This window comes from Echeneis naucrates, chromosome 22 (assembly GCF_900963305.1).
Source record: "Echeneis naucrates chromosome 22, fEcheNa1.1, whole genome shotgun sequence".
In the NCBI taxonomy this organism is placed as follows: Eukaryota; Metazoa; Chordata; class Actinopteri; order Carangiformes; family Echeneidae; genus Echeneis; species Echeneis naucrates.
This window is the reverse complement of record NC_042532.1, coordinates 20142273-20163019: the sequence shown is the minus strand read 5'-3', so window position 1 is coordinate 20163019 and position 20747 is coordinate 20142273. Positions and strand designations below refer to the sequence as shown.

At 44.5% G+C, this 20747-nt stretch overlaps 3 protein-coding genes across 10 annotated transcripts in view; 1 reads left to right on the top strand and 2 right to left on the bottom strand.

Annotated features, from left to right (window-relative positions):
• Nucleotides 1-1485: 1485 nt before the first annotated feature.
• On the bottom strand, nt 1486-15186 carry trmt61a (tRNA methyltransferase 61A). 2 transcript variants are annotated; one of them, XM_029493270.1, is made up of 5 exons: nt 13756-15186; nt 13201-13440; nt 11777-12122; nt 6151-6417; nt 1486-2406 (listed from the first exon to the last, which is right to left on the bottom strand). In XM_029493270.1, exons 3-5 carry the CDS (start codon nt 12105-12107, stop codon nt 2102-2104), a joined length of 903 nt encoding a protein of 300 aa, XP_029349130.1. In that variant the 5' UTR covers nt 12108-12122; nt 13201-13440; nt 13756-15186; the 3' UTR covers nt 1486-2101. The 2 variants fall into 2 exon arrangements, with proteins under 2 accessions (XP_029349130.1, XP_029349131.1); XM_029493271.1 differs by having other exon boundaries at nt 13201-15186.
• Nucleotides 12686-16453, top strand: ckba (creatine kinase, brain a). 2 transcript variants are annotated; one of them, XM_029493269.1, is made up of 8 exons: nt 12686-12708; nt 14553-14740; nt 14843-14997; nt 15066-15198; nt 15344-15515; nt 15603-15726; nt 15856-16045; nt 16140-16453. In XM_029493269.1, the coding sequence occupies exons 1-8, from the start codon at nt 12686-12688 to the stop codon at nt 16316-16318; spliced, it is 1164 nt and encodes a 387-aa protein (XP_029349129.1). In that variant the 3' UTR covers nt 16319-16453. The 2 variants fall into 2 exon arrangements, with proteins under 2 accessions (XP_029349129.1, XP_029349128.1); XM_029493268.1 differs by lacking the exons at nt 12686-12708; nt 14553-14740 and adding exons at nt 13900-14054; nt 14141-14342.
• A 1207-nt stretch (nt 16454-17660) lies between these two features.
• The window catches only part of mark3a (MAP/microtubule affinity-regulating kinase 3a), a 38717-nt gene continuing 35630 nt past the window's right edge, over nt 17661-20747 (bottom strand). For 4 of the 6 annotated variants that reach the window (XM_029494051.1, XM_029494052.1, XM_029494054.1 and 1 more), the window contains 2 exons: nt 19312-19356; nt 17661-18006 (listed from right to left, as the gene is read on the bottom strand). In XM_029494051.1, the coding sequence (XP_029349911.1) occupies nt 17661-18006; nt 19312-19356 (391 nt within the window). The remainder of the gene's footprint in view (nt 18007-19311; nt 19357-20747) is intronic. The other 2 variants (XM_029494055.1, XM_029494056.1) reach the window with 1 other exon arrangement.

Below are 20747 nucleotides of genomic sequence, written 5' to 3'. Positions count from 1 at the left end.
TGTGTTTGAGCTCAGTTATACCAGAAACAGAAACTAATCCTGGAAACAACTTCTTGTTTCCTATTTTGGTGAATGTTCTTCCTCCAAACCGCCTCGTGTCTTTAACTCAGTGGAAAACTAGTTTTAACTGGAGACAAGTCGACTTCGGCTGCTTCTTCTCGTCTCCATTCACCAACAAAACCTCAACTATTTCAATCTGGAGAACAAAAGCTCCCAAGTCGTTTTGTGTTTTTTTTGTAACCACAGAGGCCTGACATCACTGACATCACCCGCGCCCCCTCCCTTCTCGCCGTGGTCACGTCGCGTGCCGTCCCGTCTCGTGCACGTCCTCCTCGCTCTGGTTTCAGGCCTGGATGTTTGCCGGGTATCAGCGCTCGGCTCAGAAGGCAGAAGGCAAGCTGATTAAGCGGGGAGGATTTCCAGCAGCTCAGAGCTTCTATTCCCGGCAGATTAGACCCTCAGGAGCTGCTGGTTCATTCACTGAGCTTCAGCTCGGCCCTTACATGACTGACCGGAGAGCCCAGCGTGGACGAGAAAGGGTTAAAAATCACGTTCCAGTTGATCAGTTGTTGTTGTGGGTGGATCCAGTATAAGAAATGATTTATATAAAATAGTGCAAAACAATAGAGGCACAGAAGCAAAGTTTGGAGCTGCGATGTAAAGGAGGTGATTCTTTATTGAGTCTAAAGGAGATATTTGTGATTAGTTGTGATTAGAAATTTAAAAGGTGCGTTAACTCATTAAATTCAGATATGTTAAGTCCTGTTAAGCCTTCTTTTTGCTTCATGTTTGGTCTCCACCATCAACTCAATTCTCCACAATATTCACCAGTCGGTTCGTAGCTCTGACTTCTCTGAAAACAGCAACAGCAAAAAAAATCAGGAAGTGAAGCGAAAACAACAAATTAAAAGCTGCATCATTGTGTTGTGTTGTGTATTCGTCCTGATTCCACTCATTCTGCTTGAACGCTTCCAAACTGAATCCTCGACACTTCCTCCTCCAACACACTCCTTTCTGATGTGGCAACACAAGCCAGAAAAATCGAGACACCCAAACAGTCATTTCTCTAATTCAGACTTCCGTTTCCTCAGTTCGACTGAAGCGACGGGGGAGGAGAAGCAGAAACTATTCATCTCTCCCGTTAGTTTTACATTTTTCAAATGAGAATTGATTGATGGTAAATCTGAGGTGTTTTATTTCCAATGTGGGCCGTTGGTAAGAATTCACACTCACATGCAACAATGTCCTCAGCACACAGTCCGACCTCGGGGCTTTTTATAACCCCAGTAAGCCCCGGGATTACACCGTTAACCCGCCCGTGCCGTCCGGGACACAAACCGCTGGCCTCTAAAGGAAACAGGAGGATCTGACTAATATCAGCAGCAATCAGCTGCTGGAAGACTATTTAAAAAAAAACAAAGAAGAAGATTTAAGGCCACAAAACAATGACAAACACGGTTGAATAATGGGAGTCCAGATTTAATACAGCAGACGATCCTCCTCTCAGACTGAGGAGAAGGAAACCTCAACAGAATCAGTCAGGTTGGGTGTTTTTGGGCGTGACGGGAGACGCTTGTTCGTTAACAAGACGTCATATAAGTCAGGCAGCAGGAAGGAGACGGTTGAATTAAAGCAGCTAACTAGCTTTTCTGGATGTTCTCTGTAAATGAGTGAAGGTGTTTTTGTGATTGGGGGCACAGCGGTGCGTTGGTGGGTTAAACCTTCGACCTTTCATGTTGATGTCGTACAACAGGAGCAAGGAAGCGTGTTTTTTTTTCCTCCACACATTTATTGTATTATCTTGAATACAAAAATCCATAAAAGAGACCAAAAGAGACTTCCTCCTAAAAGTGAAATCAGTAATTAAAAAATTCCTCTCAAACAAAAACGCTACCAAGTGGAGTTTCACAATCGCTTGATGCAAGCAAGAAACCGCTGCCGAGGCACAGGAGCCCGAAATTATATAACAGAACTATAAATCCTCTCGTCTCTGCGGTGCCAACCGGGACCTGGAGGATCCTGGTACCCCCTCCGGATTATCAGAGTCTTAAATGTGTGAAAGAGACCGGAGCGAGGCACCGACGTGGATTAGGAACTACGTTTAGGTTCTGGGTTTGGTGGCGAAGGTGAGATAACCAGTGTGACCTGGGATTTCTCTGGGGGGCGTGGTGGTCTTCAGCGTGACGGCGGCGTGGGTCGGTCCAGACGTTGTGGGCGCCTCCCGTTCTGTGTCTGGCTCTGACGGGTCGGGGCCAAAGTCAGGCAGCGGCAGAGACACGGTTCGGACGTCGTGGACTCGCAGCAGGACCTCCATGGTGCTGATCTCCTGGAAACCCTCCTCGGCCAGAGTCTCACACGTCCTCTGGACCTGCTCGATACACGGGGAGAAGGAACACACCCGACCCCCTGGAGACGGAAGAGACAGCAGCGCCAAATGATGATTACCATCAAAAAGGACAAAGTGAGAGCGGAAGTCACGAGAACAAGTGAAAAATAAAAATGTCCCCTTCTGATCCGTCCAAACTACACAGAAATGTAAAATCAAAGATTATCAAAACATTTCCAAGCAGAGAGGAATTAAATTAGGTTTAGAGCTCATTGTGTCAAGTTGGCGTGATGAAATATGAACCGAGGCAACATTTGATTGAACTCAAATGCTCAAAGGGGTTTTCCATCTAACTGCCTGCTGAACTGGTTCAGGGCGGCTGCTGTTTTCCAGGTTGGGTCATATTTCTATGCAGGTATCTCCAATTAAGAAGAGAAAAAGGTAAACATCCAACATCCAACAAACTGAATCGGGCCAGTTTCTGTAAGGTAATATTTTGTTATGTAAGATTTCTGGAAAATTTCCAGACAGCTGTCAGAGGAAAGAAAAGAATCTTACAGACCGCTGTGGCCTGAAGGAGTTCAAGCATGATACATAAGAGAAGTGGCACATCCATCATAAAAGCTGCTGCTTATCGACAGATTCATTTTCTCCGTCCAGGTTTCAGAAAAGGAACAATGTTTGTTTCCCCAACACGTCTTTGGTTTGTTTAAGTGTGTTTATCTAATTCTTTTATTTATCACCATCATTTTATTACTTTTTTTTTTTTTTTATAGATCTTCCTGGAAGACTGTTCATTTTCCTGTTCTGTGTATTTTTGTAGCTGTATTGTATAAACAAACTGGACAGACGAGTCGCTCAGTAATCTGATGTCAAATAATAAAAACAGTCAGAGACAAAGATAAACAATCCAAACCAGATTTCTTAACTTCAGTCTCACTGAAGGGAAACCCTTCTTACTACAACTTCTATTAATAATTTGTTTTTTCTTCTCCGACCTGCCGGCCTGCAGGCTGAAGTCCGAGGATCAGCATGCGATGAGCCGGCGCTCTGATAAACACTGATCCCCTCGTCTCCACAGGAAACCCCGCAGCGAGAGAACGGCGAGCGAAGAGCGAGCCTGGGAGCAGGACGGCCGAGATTTAGGACTGAATGAAGACTAACTGGCTTTTAAAGAGAAGATGGATGAAATGTTCGAGTTGATGAGGGAAAAAACAAACATCATAAACAGAAGCGTTATTTACTGCACATTAAAAATCCTCTCCTGAGTCCACGTATGTGACCTCTGACCCCTGAACAGTTTGGTCAGTAGAATCATTTTCCCTTGACGAGTCAAAGTGTAAAACGTCCTAATAATATTCACATTGTGTGTTTTGTTGTTTTATGGATGAGTTGTGTTAACGTCGAACTGATAGGAGTCTGTGTGGGGTCACTCAGCGGAAAGAGTCTGATAAACACACACAGGGATGTTTCCAATAGCTGCCGCTCCTTCAGCTAACAGGACTAATGTTCTCCCTCCTGACAACCACTAACACACTGCAACTGTCTCCAGGTAACCAGGTAACACAGTGTGTGTGTGTGTGTGTGTGTGTGTGTGTGTGTGTGTGTGTGTGTGTGCGTTCGGGCTGATGATTGTAGAGAGCGTCTCGATATGAGGCTCATCTATCAGCACCTGCCTGCAGCTGAGACCTTTAAACTGCAGGAGGACTCCCCATTTTGGAAGTCCTTGTGTGGTTCTTGTGTGTTTGTTCAAAACTTGCATAACAAGACTGTGGAGTGTTTGAAGGGGGGGTTGGCAGGCTGGAGGCCAAAACATTGGCAGAATTACAGCTTGGAGGAAAAGCAGAGAAATATTTCACCGCCTCGTTTTACTCTCCGTCTTCTGCACTAACTTTAACGGACCAATGAATTCATTAGTGGGTGGAGAAAAATCTAATTTTATTTTGGTTTGATTACTCTGATTTCTGTGAATACCAATAAACTCCAGCTTTACACTTTTCACTCCGTGTGAAAACGTTTATGGTGATCAAACTAACTTCAAACTGCGTTCCAATAATTCTGGAAATAATCAATGTATTCATAATTAATCATTTTTGGAACATTAGCACCATTAAAATTGAGCTGAATTAACGTTTAGCAGCTCCCGTTTACAGTTCATCCAATAATATACAGGAAACTATCAGAAAGTTGGTAAAGGTTTGGTTTCCCTGGAAAGTAAAAGTCCAACTGTAAAAATATGCATCCCTGTCTCTGCAGATTTGACTGAGTTATGACTCTGGGAATGAGATTCAACCTGAATGCAAATTCACTGTGCTTCACTTGTCTTCCTGCACACAGTTTGGAAACAGGAAAACTTGATCTGAACGATGTGAATGATCTGCGCTCAGAGGAACTTTGTGGTTTAGCTCTGTTTGGCTCAGACTGCCCTGAGAAAACATCCAGCCTGAGCAGCAGGAGCCACATCCACCAGCTTCCTCCCTGAGGCATAACCCTGTATGGTCATAGGGCTGCTTCTGCAAAGGCTAATGGCTCTACTCCATTTATCTGTATCTGTGTGTGCACGCTGTGAAAGGAATATGTAGCAGTGGCACCATAAAAGGGAGTGACAGAGGAGGGAGAGAGCATCGTCTCCTGAATTCCTCGCTTTGTTGGGGTTTGGTTTTTCAATTCATGCTGCGTTTATGAGCGTCAGACTTATTAGCCTTTGGACTCATAAACTGCCGCTCCTGTACACGAGCAGGAGCAGTTCTGAGACCGAGGCTGCTGGTTCTTCAGATAAATCGATCTGAGTCGAAGGAGTCTGATGTTTGTGTTGTGACTGCTTATTTCATCCAAATTATGATGCTGACTGAAGAGTCAGATCAGTTATTCTGGATCAGACACAGAGGTTGACTTTGCAGATCGTGTATCAGGATGCAACAGATCCACATCAAGACTTAGACTTATATCTGCTGTTCACTTGATGGCATCTGAGCTACCTATTTCCCAACATTCATAATGCTGCCAGGTTTTTACACATTTTAATCGTGTTGAATGTGAAAACAAACCAGTCTGACCGGCTGCAAAGCTTTTTGGTGTTTTCAAAAAGAAAAGCAAAAACAAACAAAAAAAAAAAAAGAGTTCAAAAAGGTCTGTTGCTACGAGTGCCACCTCAAACATGAACTGTTTACCCTCCAAACCCTGAGCAGGTCTGGACCTGCCCAGACACCTCACCTGCTGACTTTATTTTGTTCCTCAGAGACCTGAAGCTAACACACTGGATCAGGATCGATGGTTCATCATGGAGGGGCAGGCTGTTATTTTAAAACGTGCTCGGTCACAGTCATGCTCCTGCTGTGTCAGGAGGAGTCACAGGAAAGTCACGATCAGGTGGCCCCACTTCTCCGTATTTAAAAAAATCACGTTGTTCAGCCTGAAACTGGAACTTTGCTGGAAAATGTCACCTTTTGGCTTTAACCTCAAACGAACCTAAATTTAATGTGCACCCCCCCCAGGTGATCCTGTCTTTAACACAGTTGCGCTTTCATTTCTCAGCAGCTCGTAAAAGAATCTGTGCAGTCTTTTTTTTTTTTTTTAATCGCTTTGAACTGTTTCCAAAATACGATTTAATCTGCCTCTCAAAAGACAAGACCGTCTCACGCTACTTCACCTTCTCACGACTCAACTGTTGCCATGAGCTCATCACCAAACTGAGCTGACGGGATATAAAAACCTCTGTGGACGACTATTACGACCAAACAGAACCAGATATGAGCCGGACACCACGCTCCGCACACACCCATACATTCATTTAAAAGTTTTGTTTTCACGCCATTTTGTCTTACCTCGTCTCTTCATGGCAGCCTTGGCGTGCTTCACCGCCTCCCAGGGGCTGGGGATGTCCAGGAAGACGGCGTCCGCCACCCCGGTCACGCCGAACCCGTCCTTGCACACGTCCTGGTTCCTGACGGTGACCAGATGGTCCACGCGATGCTCCTGGAACTCCTCGGCCACCTTCTCCGCCCGCTGCTGGTGGAACTCCACCGTGTGCAGGTGACCCGTGGGGGCAATGGTCCGCAGGATGGCGTGGGAGAGCGAGCCACTTCCTGTGCCTGGAAGGAAGACGCCACGGGGGGAATGAGTGAGAATGGAGGCAGAGACTGACGAAGCTTTTCCAGCAGAATTATGAATACATGTTGCTTTAACCCTCATGTACTGATTATGGACTCTTCTGCTGACAGTCAGCTGTTTTTGTTTTACCTTTTTACACTGAGGACACACAACTCCAAGGAACAATATCATGACATTTTACAGACACACACTGCTCACACACGTGGGCCTTGTGGTTATTATTTATTGATTACATATAAAATCAAAGTTAACGTTAATGTCTTTTTGCTCTGACTGTGACTATCGAAGAGTCCAGGAGGTCTGAAGAAGCTGAACTACAGAACATTTCTCCCTAATGACACAAACACATCCAATAATGGTCACACCCTTCGCTGGCTTCACGTTATTCAAGAAACAACCCATTTAAATATGGGTTGAGTATTCAGACTCTTCAGAGTAAATACAGCAAAGATTCATTCACCAGGTGTGTCCCTGAAGCGTCAGAGTCAGCAGGGACACGTCATAATTACAGCTGATGTTTAAGCCCAAAGCACAAATGCTGTTTACCTGCGTCAACTTAAAACATGTTATGAGAGAGGTTTAGCTGCTGCGAAATCTAAACGCAAGAAGTTTGGAATAATATTTGTGAGCTTGATATAGTGATGATTTTGGGATGTTCTCTGGACGTCAGTCTTCTGAGCCCAGGCTGTCATCTGTTCAGATAAAGGAGAAGTCTAATCTTGTCCGTTTGTTTACATATAAAGTGACGTAATAAATCAGACTCTGTTATTTCTCAGAAGTGAGTCAAAGGTCGCTCCTCTATCCTCTTAAGAGTCACAACAAACAGCTCAAACTTCAACACACACCCATACGTTCTGCTGGGGCTGCTAAGTGGATGCTACATTTCTGAGTAGGCTCCAGAAGCCGCCGTGTTGGTCGTCCAGCCGTAAACAAAGCCCTTTATAATGGTGATGTGTGTGTGTGGTGAGGAAAAGCAACCGGCAGCTGAAGGCGGGGGAGCCAGCGGAGCCCTTTGCCCGTAGCTCCTCCTCCTCCTGATATTACGTCACCGCCGCCTTTGTTCGCATGGCGACAAAGAGGGCAATGTTTACCCCACAGCAGCACTGTGAATAGCTGAAGCCTCACGCTGCTGCTCCAGATGGTCTGTGGCTGGAAACAACAGTAAATGGGGAAACTGTGGAGCGACGCCGACCGCTGCAGGAAACTGAAGGAACGAGGACACACACTGATGGGAATGAGCAGAGATTAACCAACATCTGTCTCATATGATCCCCAGCAGCAGAGTGGGAATAAATCCAAAACACATGCACATTATCGTGGAACGGTTCTTCGTCATACAAATCCAGTATTTCAATCACTGAAATTAAACACTCAAAGATCGATCCTCATCTGCTGAGTGGAGCTCAGTGTGGAGAGGAAACGGCTGGTGTGGCTCCTGCAGAGGTTCTTCTGAGTGATGGGCACCACGCCTGTCTGAACTGGATCCACAGAGACCTGATGGGTTCAGCTCCCATCCTGCCTGTGCTGATGTAAAGGGTGGACGTCAGCCAGGCCCTCCAGAAATACACGTCTGATTTTTTTACAGAAGTAATGAAAAGTTTTTGAGCTGTCTTCTGAAAACTGACACTGTCGTGCATCTGCAGCAGCATCTAAGTACACAAAGTGCATTTTCAATCATAATGGCTGATAGTGGGAGGGAATGGATGTGATAAAAGGCATCTGCACTCGATGTAAGTGCATCAGCAACCAGAGACAGCACTCAGGGTAAACAAAGATTATCAGCTGATCCAGGACTTATCGTAGTTCAGCTGCAGTTAGGGATAACACCAGTTCTGCTTATTAGTAAGATACAAGTGGAATATGTGGCAGCCCGTTCTCTCTGGGTTTAATTTGTCGGTCTGTTACAGAAGAAGAAAATAAATCAAACTCGGATGACGTGGGGAGTTTCAGGCTCGTACTGTTTGGGGCCCTGTGGTTATTATATCATTACTGCACCATCCTAAATGCAATAAGGATTGTCAAATGACGTGGGAATAATCATTGTTTGCTCAAATTTCAAAGCTGCTGCACAGTTTAAATCCAGGTTAGGGTTAGTTTATCTGCATAAAAGAACAGCATTGGTTCTTAGTAAAATACAGACAAAAAACATGTGGAGCTGAAACTGGAGTTCCAGTCAAATGTAAAAAAAAGACGAGGACAGTCAGACGCCTTGAGTGTTAACACAAACACAAAACCATCACACGGCGCAACAATGAAGCCACAGAGAAAACTGAGACACGCCCTCAGAAATGAAAAATGTGAGCTCCAGGCAGCCGGTCTGAGTCATGTTGTGACCCAATGTTGGAATTCAGCATCTGCGTTTTCATGCCACATGGTTACAGATAGCTAACTGATTTATTTACAGCTGTGTACAACTCTGCTCAGACACATTTCATCCAACAGTCGTTCACACACTCCAACAAATAATTATGACTTCTATTTGTAAATATCTGTTTGAAGGAAAAGACAATCAAGACAATCCATCAAAAAAAACAAAACAAAACTGTCTGGATTCTTCAAATCCACTGCAGCAGCACCGGATGATCTCATTTTCACACTGTGGCAATGAAATAGTATCTGACATGAACCGTTCAAAGTTCAGGTTTTAACGCTGAAATGGTTTCATTCATGCCTCAAAAAACTGGAATTGGCCCTTTAATATGGAAGCGTTTTGGTGCAAATGGTGAAGGCAACGTCGGACTCATATCAGCAGCTCGAATCTGCTCTCAGAACAAAACGACAAGTCAGTGGCAGCAACTGTACGGGAGGAAGCTGAGGGAAGACACAGTGGGGGAGGGGACGCTGAGCTCCAACTGCTGCTTTCTGTTCCCCCATCGCTGTCAAATACAGCTCTGTGATTGGCTGGATGAGGAGCAAAACCAGGGCAGGAGGCAGAGAACTGAATTTCCTCTAATGCAATTTAGTAAATGAAAGTACGAGCGGCTTCCTGTCGACAAGTTCTGTCTGTAAACGACGCAGGACGTTCATGTTAGTGAAGTCTGAGCTAAAAATGGATCCATGCATCTGTTTTTAAAGCGTCATCTGCTCTAATGCTGGGCACACAATTTTATTTGAACCAGGATGCTACAGAAATGAGAATAACCCCTTATGAAGAACTCGGTTCTTCATAAATAGAAGTCATGAGATCCCTGAGAGCAAAAATGAAAAGACCAAAATATGAAATGAAGCTGAGAGAATGAGGCAAACGTTAAGACCACAGACACTGTGGTGGAGCCGAAGTCAACCGTGTTCACCTGTTTCACCGCGGTGGGGGGTGTTTTGGTCTGGACTGCACTTCATCGTCTCAGAGCTTCAGAAAATTTGACATTGTTTGAAAGCTCCTGGTCTCCTGTTTGTGCATTTCATGATCCTGAAGTCACTGCAGCAGCCGATGGTTTGGCTTCTGGCTGTGCTTTCCACACAAAAACATCATTTTGGATCTTCTTTTCCCTTTTTAATAAAACAAGAAACGTTTATGTCTCTAACTATAGATAACTGCCTGTTGTGCTTCTTCTGAAAAATGTAATTGTGTTACAGGCCATAAGGCTTCCTCTGATACTCTTTAGTCATTCATCAGCATTCAGCAGGAGTTTACACGTTCCTCCATCTGTTATAGAGGTTATGTAAATGAAAAGACCTTGAGGTGCAATGAATGTTTGCACTATATGTCATTACTTTTAAAAGTATACTCAGACACGTTTGATGTCAAACCTTGATAAAGTTGTGAAAACTAAAACAAACAGTCCATACTTAGTGCCAAACACTCAGCCATGTTGGAAAATTTCCAGAACAATCTGCCTCCAAGGTGACTTCTTCACATGAAAGAGCGCTCGTTCCACAAATATCATCATTTGCAATCTTTCCATGTTGAAACAGCTCGCTGAAAAAAAAAAAGTCTGCCCTCAACAGGAGAGCACACATCGATTACAGAGCAGGCTGAACATTATGAGTCGCCGCGGTGTCGTACAAACGTGTGATTAACGTCTCTTCGACACATAATGACACTCAAGTGTTGTTATGTGCTGCTAATGAAATGCTACATTCAGGAAGTAATTTAATAAACTGAATGTGTTCAATTATTCCGTTATTCCTCTGGATTTAGAGCTGATAAGATCAGAGTGGTGGTTTTATTCTAATCCACTTCCCATTCAGGAGATCGGGAAGGTGCCCTCGGATGTTTGGTGCACTCAGATGATTAAATATGCATAAAGAAAGAAGCAGAGTAATGTGATACCAATGCAGATGGTGCAGCCCTCTGCATACTGCTGGGCTGTGTGCTGACTCAACACATTTCTGACTGCACTCATTCGTCACCTCTCCGATCTCAACACACACACACACACTTATTTTTTCCTCTAAGTGCAATCAATAATGTGACGTTCTCGGGGCTGCCAGCTGTAAAACGTGATGAACTGCTGCACCTAGCACATAAACATCCTCTTCCATCCCAAGACACCTACACACTCTGAGTGACTGCAATTAAACAAATGGAAAATTAACAGTGAGGAAAAGCAGACCGGAGTAAATGACGGGGCAAAATTAAAGGCAGGACAAGAAGTGAGAGGGTCAGTAAATTAAGAACAGTGTTATATAATCGGCGGAGGCACATCTGTAGCTATTTGGCATAAACAGCTGAGGTTCTGCCTGCAAAAACATCTGGAGAGGGTGTGAACTAAATACTAAAAAAAAAAAAAAACACAGGCGACAACAGAACACAACATTCCAGGCTCAAGCTCGACAAGCAGCCATCCTCTGCAAGAAGAAACCAAAACTGAATATCCAAACAACCAACAACAGTTTTTTTTTTGGATGAAGAAGTGTAGATTTCTCTAAGTATTTAACCACGCAAGAGAAGCTTCAGCTTTGGTTTCTTCATTTCATATGTATCAGGCTTCTATTGCAAAAGTTCTAGTGCAACCCAAAGTATGTTTGCATGCTTCAGGCCTTTGATCCATCGATGCATCCTGTGTGGTCACTTTCACTTTGCTTCTCGAGCAGCGCTTGTATTATGCAGTGTCCACTAATGATCTTTGATTTAGCTTCAAAATAAAAGTTGTTTGCGTACATAATAGGGTCATTGGTGTCCTTCGTGGAGCTTGGTCTCCTATCTATGGGTTTCTTTTCTGCACAAATTCAAACATAAACTTGGAGATTTTGACCTGTAAAGATACCAGTGTGCTGAAGTTTTAATTTCTGTGGTGTCAGACAGACAGCTGTTAAATCCTTAACATCAGTCCAATCCCAAAACATAGTTTTCTCCTTATTTCCTCTGTAGGTGTTGTGTAAAGTTCTCCACCTCACCTGACTCGCAGACGACAGATCCTGGCTTCAGCTCCAGCATCATGGTGATGGTGGCGATGTCTGTGGTGTAGAGGATTTGTGTGCGATGTGGCAGGGAGACGGTCCACAGCTCGGGCGTGGGGTGGAGAACGTGGACCCATCCGCCTTTACTGCAGGTGACCTTGGACCCGTATCTCTGACCGATCAGGTCCGTCGAATGGCGAATGACCCCGTAGCGGGTTTGTGTTTGGGCTCCCTGTTGAACCTTGACGGGCATCATGGAGTCGTGGCTCAGGTAGACGATGGCAACGTCCCCATCCTGGATGAAATCCGAATACTCCACAAAGCTCATGATGAACACGTCGCTCTGCAACAGAGAGGGAGAAGATGAAGCTGGCTTTAGTTGGTTTGTGAAACCAACACACAGTACGCTCAAATTAAAGAAAGTTAAATCTTCTCAGCGGTCTCTTCATGGTTATTTTGGGGTTTTGTATAAAAGCAAAGAGCACAGACATCTTTACCTGACGCTAAATCAAAATTTCAGTGTATTTTAAATCCATTTTTAATGAGCTGAGCTTATTTCAGGCTTAAGCTTATTCTTAATATTTCTTAATATAACACAAAATAACACATTTAACCCATCATGTTTACCAAAAACAACTATTTTTATTGACTTGTATTTGATAAAGACAAATAAGTGATAATTTTTTTTACTTTTTTCGGGATTACTTGGAGTGAAACGGAGAGCATTCATTAATAGCATTTTTTTAGAATTCCTCGCTTAAAGATAATTTTGATTTAATTTTAATTCCTCTGTCGGTTGCCACGGTAACCGCCGGCTGACACCGTTAATGAAGTTAATGAAGGTGTTTTAATTAAGACAGCTGAAGCTCCAAAGAGAGAAGAAGGAAGTGATTTTAGGACACAAACATGTCGGACAACATCCAGAAAATGTGAGTGAGCTGAATTCACGTTTCTGATGTTGGTTTAAGTGTCGTTTGGTGTTTGAAATGATTTGAGTCGACTTTGTCTTAAAGACAAATGAATAGTGGGGGGTTGTTATACAGTATTGTCATTATTATTACATAAAAAAGGGATGGAGGAGGGTATTTGGACACAGCAGCCAGGCTTAGCTCAGCTTGTAACGTTAGCCGTTATCCTAACTGATGCTAACGGTCAGCTAGCCGGCTAACGGTTCAGTTAGTGATAAAGTTTAAAACAGAGATGGAAAATAAAACTTTATTTGCAGAGGTTGAAAAAGTCACAGTGCAGACTGTCTGTTTGTGTTTCTCTTTTCTTGTTTTTCATTTGTTTATTTATTTTTTTTACTTTTTGTGCAAACCGGCTTAAAGTAGCTTTCTGTTGAGCTAACATGCTAACGCTAGCCGCCCGTTGACAGTCCAACGGGCTCGGCCGCTAACGGAGCCGTTGGCGGCCTGGCCTACCTGCTCAGCACCGCTCGGTCCCTCCGGGGATTCACGCCGACACGACAAACTCTCAGAAAAAACGCCGTTTCTGCCCTTAATGCCGCCGTCTGTGCACGGAGGGGCTCATTCATTCACTCCCCACATGTGCAGGAAGTCGAGCCGACGACCCCGGAAGGAGATCCGGTTCACAGATCCGTAAGTCCTCCGGCACACCGATCCGGTTCACGGACGGAGTCCAGACCAGCTGTAGATCTGGGACTGGTTGGAAATAAGTTAAATAACTGAGAGACTGGATCTGACAATAAATCCTGAGGCAGGGTTGATTTTATCCTCCCCTGATTTCAAGATCAACACAATTAAGACTCTTGAATTATGTCAAAAAAGGAAAACAGTTAAAATCATACAGATAATAAAACTGCTGCTACATGTCATTTAGTATTTTACATAAACTGGTTAACCTTAGTGGGAAATACAACTACGAAGTGAATCAGTCAAACTAATGTAGAAGATGTAAACGGTTATTTTCCTCTGAGGTAGAACAACACTGAACTTTATTTATTTAGTTGTTTTAACCTTAAACCTGCTCCGGCCACAGCAGATGGTCTAACCAGCGGAGGAAGCCTGGATCTGCTTCATTTCCAAAGCTGGGTTAGAATCAGAAGTGCAGCCGGCTGCTCCAATTAAATGAATGGACCGCACAGCCCGACCAATGGGAGCAGAGCTGCCCGGCTATAAAGGTCGGTCTGCCGGCAGCAGGCGGCCGGAGAGCATCGGAACTCTGCCGGCGGTCTGTGCGCTCCTCGGCCGGAAACATAGGGATCTTTGTGTCAACGCCTGGTAGTTTTAGTGGTCCACAGGTCCGTCAGCAACAGGTAGGAACCCGACCCACTCACGTCCGCCCGGATCACTGTCATCTGCTCTGCTTTCTCACCGACTCTCCCCTCCGACCTCCGCCCAGGGAGCAGCCATGCCTTTCGGAAACACTCACAACCAGCTGAAGATGAAGTACACTCCGGAGCAGGAGTTTCCGGACCTCAGCAAACACAACAATCACATGGCCAAGGTCCTGACTCCGGAGCTGTACGAGCGGCTGAGGAGCAAACAGACCCCCAGTGGATTTACCCTGGATGACATCATCCAGACCGGGGTGGATAACCCAGGTAACCCGTCTGTCCGCCCCGGAGAGGGAACACTAGGAGCTGTCTGCACTGTGACTTTGGCTGCCGGAGAGCTGCTCTCCGTTATCAGCAACTTAACTGCTAAAGATTACGGGTTACATAATGTATGAAGAGTCAGGTGTGAGTCAGGTTTGACCCTTTAGAGAGATAAGATGATCCTGTTAACTGAGCCTCCAGGCTGTGTCTGTTTAGCTCTGACAACATGGCCAAGCTGACAGTGAAGAGACTGTCAGCTGAGGATGAGTTCCCAGACATCAGTCAGCACAACAACCACATGGCGAAGGTCCTAACCCTGGACATGTACAGGAGGCTGAGGCAGCAGGCGACCCCCAACGGCTTCACCATAGATGGGGTCATTCAGACAGGGGTCGATAATCCGGGTACAGTAACTGCCCCCCCCCGGCTGAGTTAGTGAGGATGTCAGTTAGTCTGCGTGTTTCCTGTCCATTGTCTCCAGTGACCCTGCTGACCTTTGTGTTCAGGCCACCCCTTCGTTATGACTGTGGGCTGTGTTGCTGGAGACGAGGAGACATACGATGTCTTCAAGGACCTTCTGGACCCCGTGATCCAGGACCGCCATGGAGGATACAAGCCCACAGACAAGCACAAGACCGACCTCAACGCAGACCACCTGAAGGTACTGCAGCCGTGGACCAGCCGGGCCGCCGGAACCGAGCTTGTACTAACACCTGTCCTCTCTCTCAGGGTGGAGATGACCTCGACCCCAACTACGTCCTCAGCTGCAGGGTCAGGACCGGACGCAGCATCCGTGGCTTCTGCCTGCCGCCTCACTGCAGCCGGGGGGAGAGGCGTGCTGTGGAGAAGCTCTCCACCGAAGGTAAATGACCTGAGCGCCCTCTGCTGACGGCACAGCTCACCCTGTTTCCCAAAACTATTTGGCCACTTTAGTTCAACTTCTGCCACAGAAGAGGCAGAAAATTCTGTCAGTCTTTGGTTTGTTTTTAAAATGTGTCCCCCTGCAGCTCTGGCATCTCTGAGCGGAGACCTGAAGGGGAAATACTACGCCCTGAAGAACATGACGGAGGCCGAGCAGCAGCAGCTCATTGATGACCACTTCCTGTTTGACAAGCCAGTGTCCCCTCTGCTGCTTGCCTCAGGGATGGCTCGGGACTGGCCCGACGCCAGGGGCATCTGGTGAGGCTTCTACCCGCCAACCACTGATAAATGTTCAGGTAGAGTTCAGTCTGAAGGACGCTCAGTCCCTCTTCTGCCCGTCCTCAGGCACAACGACAACAAGACTTTCCTGGTGTGGGTGAATGAGGAGGACCACCTGCGTGTGATCTCCATGCAGAAAGGAGGAAACATGAAGGAAGTGTTTAGTCGCTTCTGTGATGGCCTCACCAAGGTTGGCAGGAAACAGCCTCATCCGGCTGCTCAGATTTAATCTGTAGTGTTTTTCCAGACTCGCTGGTTGTGTACGTGACTCCTTTTGGATTTGTACCCATTAAAGCGCCTTATTGTCCTGGTTGTTTAGATCGAGACTCTGTTCAAGGAGAGAGGCCACGTCTTCATGTGGAACGAGCACCTGGGCTACGTCCTCACCTGCCCCTCCAACCTGGGCACCGGCCTCCGCGGTGGCGTGCACGTCAAGCTGCCCAACATGAGCAAGCATGCCAAGTTTGAGGACATTCTGAAGAAGCTGAAGCTCCAGAAACGTGGAACAGGTACGACTTTAGTCTTAGGGCTCTTCTGCAGCAGGAATTTATCTGATAGGTCAAAGGTCGCCTTCACTAACAGTTTGTTCCTGTCTGACATCAGGCGGCGTGGACACGGCAGCTGTGGGCGGCATCTTTGACATCTCCAACGCTGACAGACTGGGCTTCTCCGAGGTCGAGCTGGTGCAGATGGTGGTCGACGGCGTGAAGCTGCTGATCGAGATGGAGAAGAAGCTGGAGAAGGGCCAGCCCATCGACGACCTGATTCCTGCCGCCAAGTGAAACATCAGACCCCCCTCCCTCTGGATGAATGTTTCTGTCCTGGAATGTGCTGTTTCACTTTGTATTGTTTATTTAAAATAAAACGGTTCCTGTCACATGAAGATGGCTCTGACATGAAATAAAGTTCTGCTTGAAGTTGGTCTTTGTTCTTCTGATCAGCTGACAGAGCTTCAGTTTTAGACTAAAGGGAACTTTGCTTCGTCCCAAATGAGCTGTAAAATCATCTCAATAAGTTTGTTGTAAATCTAAACTGTCCTGTCCAGGTGCATGATGGGATGTCCTCACACCATCCTGAGCCTGTTTTTCTACAGTCTCTGCTCTGTTTTCCATCTGAGCTGACTCCGGTGTCAGTTCTCTTGGACCTGGGGGGGCCTGGCAGGGGGTTTAATCAGCGGGACAGAGAGGGCAAACATTTGAAATCTTTCACCACACAGCTACAACACTGTCTCCATCAGTGCACCGCCAAAGACCCACCTACAATCATGAGCCACAAACCATTAGTTCCTTTTGCATCGGTGTAATATCACCATTTTAATAATTACTGTAATCTTTGTTCTGCGTGGGGGCCACAGCATGGAACTTTCTAAAAAGACATTTATAAGTTCTGGTCAGAATTTACAACAAAGAAAATACATTAGTGTAATATGTTGAGACATTTGTATTTTTAGAATGTACAAATATTTATTCATACTCTTTATAACCAGTTTCTCCTTTAAAATAACAAACATGTTATTTCAGCGTCACTGTCCTGTTAACACATGTTGATGCTGAAACGACTCTTTAATATTCATCTTCTGTGTAAAAATGATCAGCGTGAGACAAAACAAGGTTCAAGTTGACAGACACTTTAATCGAGACATGAGTGACCCTCATTAACCATGTGGGCGTTTACACGGACTCCCCGTCAGCTCTACTTTAACCAAATACAAAAGAAAAACAACCGTACTGCAGTGAAGCTGTGTTTAAAGTAAGATACATTATTTACACTGAAGACAAAATAATGCTACTTAATTTTTTTCTTTTTTTTTCCAGGAGAGAAAACAAATAAGAAATAAATAAGACTAGAAATGTTTTGTTTTGTTTTTTTGTTTTTGTCCACATTCACAGCATGACAAATCATATTCAACTCATTAATGTCGCCCCCGTGTGGCCAGAACAGACTGAGATATTAGTAGGTAATTCAGTGATTATTGCCAAAAGCCTTACTCTATACATTATAATATTCAATACATACTCTGTATTTTGTTTTTTATAAAAGGAGACATTTGGAAACTGCTACTTGGATGATTGTACAGCTTAAATACTTCTAGATATATATATGTTTACTTTTAACCCCTTTTGTTCATAGCTTTAACTCGTTGGCAACTTTGGAAGCGATGTTTTTGAAAGCGATGGATGATCCGGATATCCTTTTGAACCTGACGCCGTTGAGTGAGAGACGGGGAAGCTTGCAAACCTCCATCTCCCACTGGACCAGGTTTTCAGCCCGCCCGTCCCCGTGGACGCAAAGAAGCAGGAAACTCTCTTGCTGTTCGTAGTCGCAGTTGTTGGCGTCGAGCACCTTGCGAATCTCCCGCATGATATCGCAGGGCTCCATGGAGCTGGTGGTCCTCATACTCCAAGTGAATCTGAGGGAGCGGGGTTTACTGTCTTTATTTTCCCCTTTTTGATCCCCAGGTACATGGCGACTGTCGAAGAGAGAGAAAACCTTTTAGCTGATTTATTTATCTTTTCTTTTTTTTTTAATAGATAATGTCGATGGACGCCGGGGTCCAGCAGCCATTTTGTTTCACCAAAGAAGTCACATTTTAATTCTTCGGCAAACAAACAAGCAAAAGAAAGAAGCTCTGTTTCCAAACACATGTTCTAATCCCAGCTTTGAAAACGACCCATTACAGTCAAGTCACAGAGCCAAACTGCAGAAGCTCGAGATGGACAAAATGTAGGAGGAGGACATCGAAGGCTAAAACCTTAAAACGGATGAATTTCTTCATTTATTCTATTTTATTCCACTATAATTGTAACCTATAACTTGTATTTATATATTGTATTATATATATTATATATTTCTATCTTGTATTTCATGTCTTTAAGTTACGTGCTGCCACATTTTGTGAATTTCGGAGCTTCTCGCTGAAGTTGTTCTGAAAAATAAAAATCCTGTTGGTTTTAATTGTTTTGTGTTTCTGTATCCTCAAAGACAACTAAATGCATTCATTTGTTAAAATGACTCCTTCACTTAACGCCACAGTGAAATAAATGAACTAACAACTATGGATGGAATTTTTCTCGGCTTTATGTGATGATACATTTACAAACAGCACTGACTGATTATTTTAATTTTACAGAGAAACCATCAGGTTATTCAGTTATCAGCTTCAGTCTTCATTTTCTGGATGTTAAAATATTTAACGTTTTTGGACAATAAAATACATAACACATATTTTGATTTTGTTGTTCTTAGTTGTATCTGGACGGGTTAAAATGTGTTTAAATGTTTGTTGAGTAGCGTCACCGGTTCAATTCCGGTCACTCGCCATCTTTCTTCAATAAAATAACTTTTTAAAAATCAGTTTTGATGAAAAGTTTGTGTCCAGATGTAGAGACGAGTCTTTGAGGATTCTGGAAATGAATTCACAACATTTTGAGTTTTTAATCGATCTTCCAGGTTTTTCCTTAAAGTCTGACTGTGACTGTAATGTGAACTGGGGTTAGACATCCATCCATGCTGGATTAAAGGCAGCTTTGTTTCTGGTTTTTGGGGGGGGGGGGGGGGGGGATTAGAAGCCAAAAACATGCCATGCTAACAGAGGAGCGAACGGCACCATGCAAACAGCAAAGCTCCATCTGAAACATTCAAACATCCCAGGAGCCACAAAGCGAGGAAGGGGGGGGGGGGGCAATAATCTGAGGACAAACTGAAGCCTACAGCGCAATAAGGAGGGGAGGGGGCGGGGCCAGGGGCGGGCCAGGGGCGGGCCAGGTAACCTCACCTTGAGCCCTCAAGTCTCCCGTTTCTCTCAAACTCGGTTGAGACTCTGAGGCGCATGAGAAGATCGGAAAAAAAGGAGAAAAAACAAAACAACAAAAGATGTGGATTGTGCAGAAATAACTTCAGATCAATTTCAGTGAATTTACTTACAAATAAAAGAAGTTTTAAGAGAGAGAGTATGTGACGTGGAAGGAGGAGGAGAGTGAAACGACGACGAGCCACCACCGCAAAACAAACAAACACCACAGAGAAAATCATACAGACATGGAAGGTTCCACTTCCACCGAAGATCAGTGAAGAATCATGAGACAAATAAAGTGACCCAACAGCAGCAGTTCCATTTCAAAACAACACAAACAAAAGAACGTTAGATTAACCATCTGTATTATGCCTTCATTTCACTCTCCTATCGATTCAATTTATATCTGAACTTCATCCTTTTTGGAAAGTCGAGGCGGCTTGACTTTTATATGACAGGTATTTATATCAACGTGTCATATAAAAAAATAAATCACATTAAAGCTCATTAATTCAATAAAAGCAGCAGGAAACGTCACCGTGGGAATGTTTAAGATCAGTTTCAGTTACACCCATCTGGAAAACCAAAAATAAAAGCTATATATAAGATAATAATAGTTTTTATGTACATTTTGTAATAATGTGAACAAAGGTATATAAAAATTAACAGGCACCTGATGCTCAGACGTTTTTAAGCAGTTTTTTGTTGTTTCCTTGATGTTTATCTGGTGATACTTCAGTCGATTTAATCTGACGGTAAAGGTTTTTCTTCAATAATTTGAAGGAGATTAAAGCGTCGATCTTAGTGAAGCTACAAGCAGCAGACTCAGAAGGCCTCGTGGTTCAGTCTGTTCGTTTTCCATCTGTGCTCCAATTCCCTTCAGGGTGTTATCGGCCATTTATTAACCCATATTTAAAAAATAAAAATGTTCTGACCGCTCAGGATCAGTGATGGTTCATAATTTCTCAGATGAAGCACGTTTGTTCTGTCTGTTTCTACCCGTTTTGAATCTGATTTGAGAAGAACAAACTTTCAGTGATGGTCTGAGGGGTAAAACAAAACCTGACACTTCCTCTGGAAACTGTTAATGTGAACAATCAGTCTGATGACCGATTTTATAAAATAGTTCCATTTAATCCAAAAGGTTTCTCCGTAGTTAATCTCACTTTTCTGTGTCTCTGGTCCTTTTTCCCTCATCGAAGGTTAAAAGGAAAGACTGATCCCTGAAAAGGAAGGAACACCAAACGACCAATCAGAGGCTGCTCCTGAGCCTCAGCTGCCGAATCTTCAAAGAGACTAAAATGAAGGGGCGGAGTCTGAACTCAGGAGGGAGGCGCCTGAGAGAGGCCGACGTGACGGAGAACAGAAAAACAGGACGGGTGGAGGAGGAAGTGAGTCCGGACGCCTGACAGCTCGAC

Bases quoted from the DNA above. Each gene is read 5' to 3' on its own strand.
- trmt61a (XM_029493271.1), bottom strand. From the start codon at position 12,107: ATGAGCTTTGTGGAGTATTCGGATTTCATCCAGGATGGGGACGTTGCC. The intron at 6,418-11,776 runs GTGAGGTGGAGA...TCTTCCTTCCAG, and splicing joins ATCTGTCGTCTGCGAGTCAG to GCACAGGAAGTGGCTCGCTC. The intron at 2,407-6,150 runs GTAAGACAAAAT...TTCCGTCTCCAG, and splicing joins GGCTGCCATGAAGAGACGAG to GGGGTCGGGTGTGTTCCTTC.
- ckba (XM_029493269.1), top strand. From the start codon at position 12,686: ATGTCGGACAACATCCAGAAAAT. The intron at 14,741-14,842 runs GTACAGTAACTG...CTTTGTGTTCAG, and splicing joins GACAGGGGTCGATAATCCGG to GCCACCCCTTCGTTATGACT. The intron at 15,199-15,343 runs GTAAATGACCTG...GTCCCCCTGCAG, and splicing joins GGAGAAGCTCTCCACCGAAG to CTCTGGCATCTCTGAGCGGA.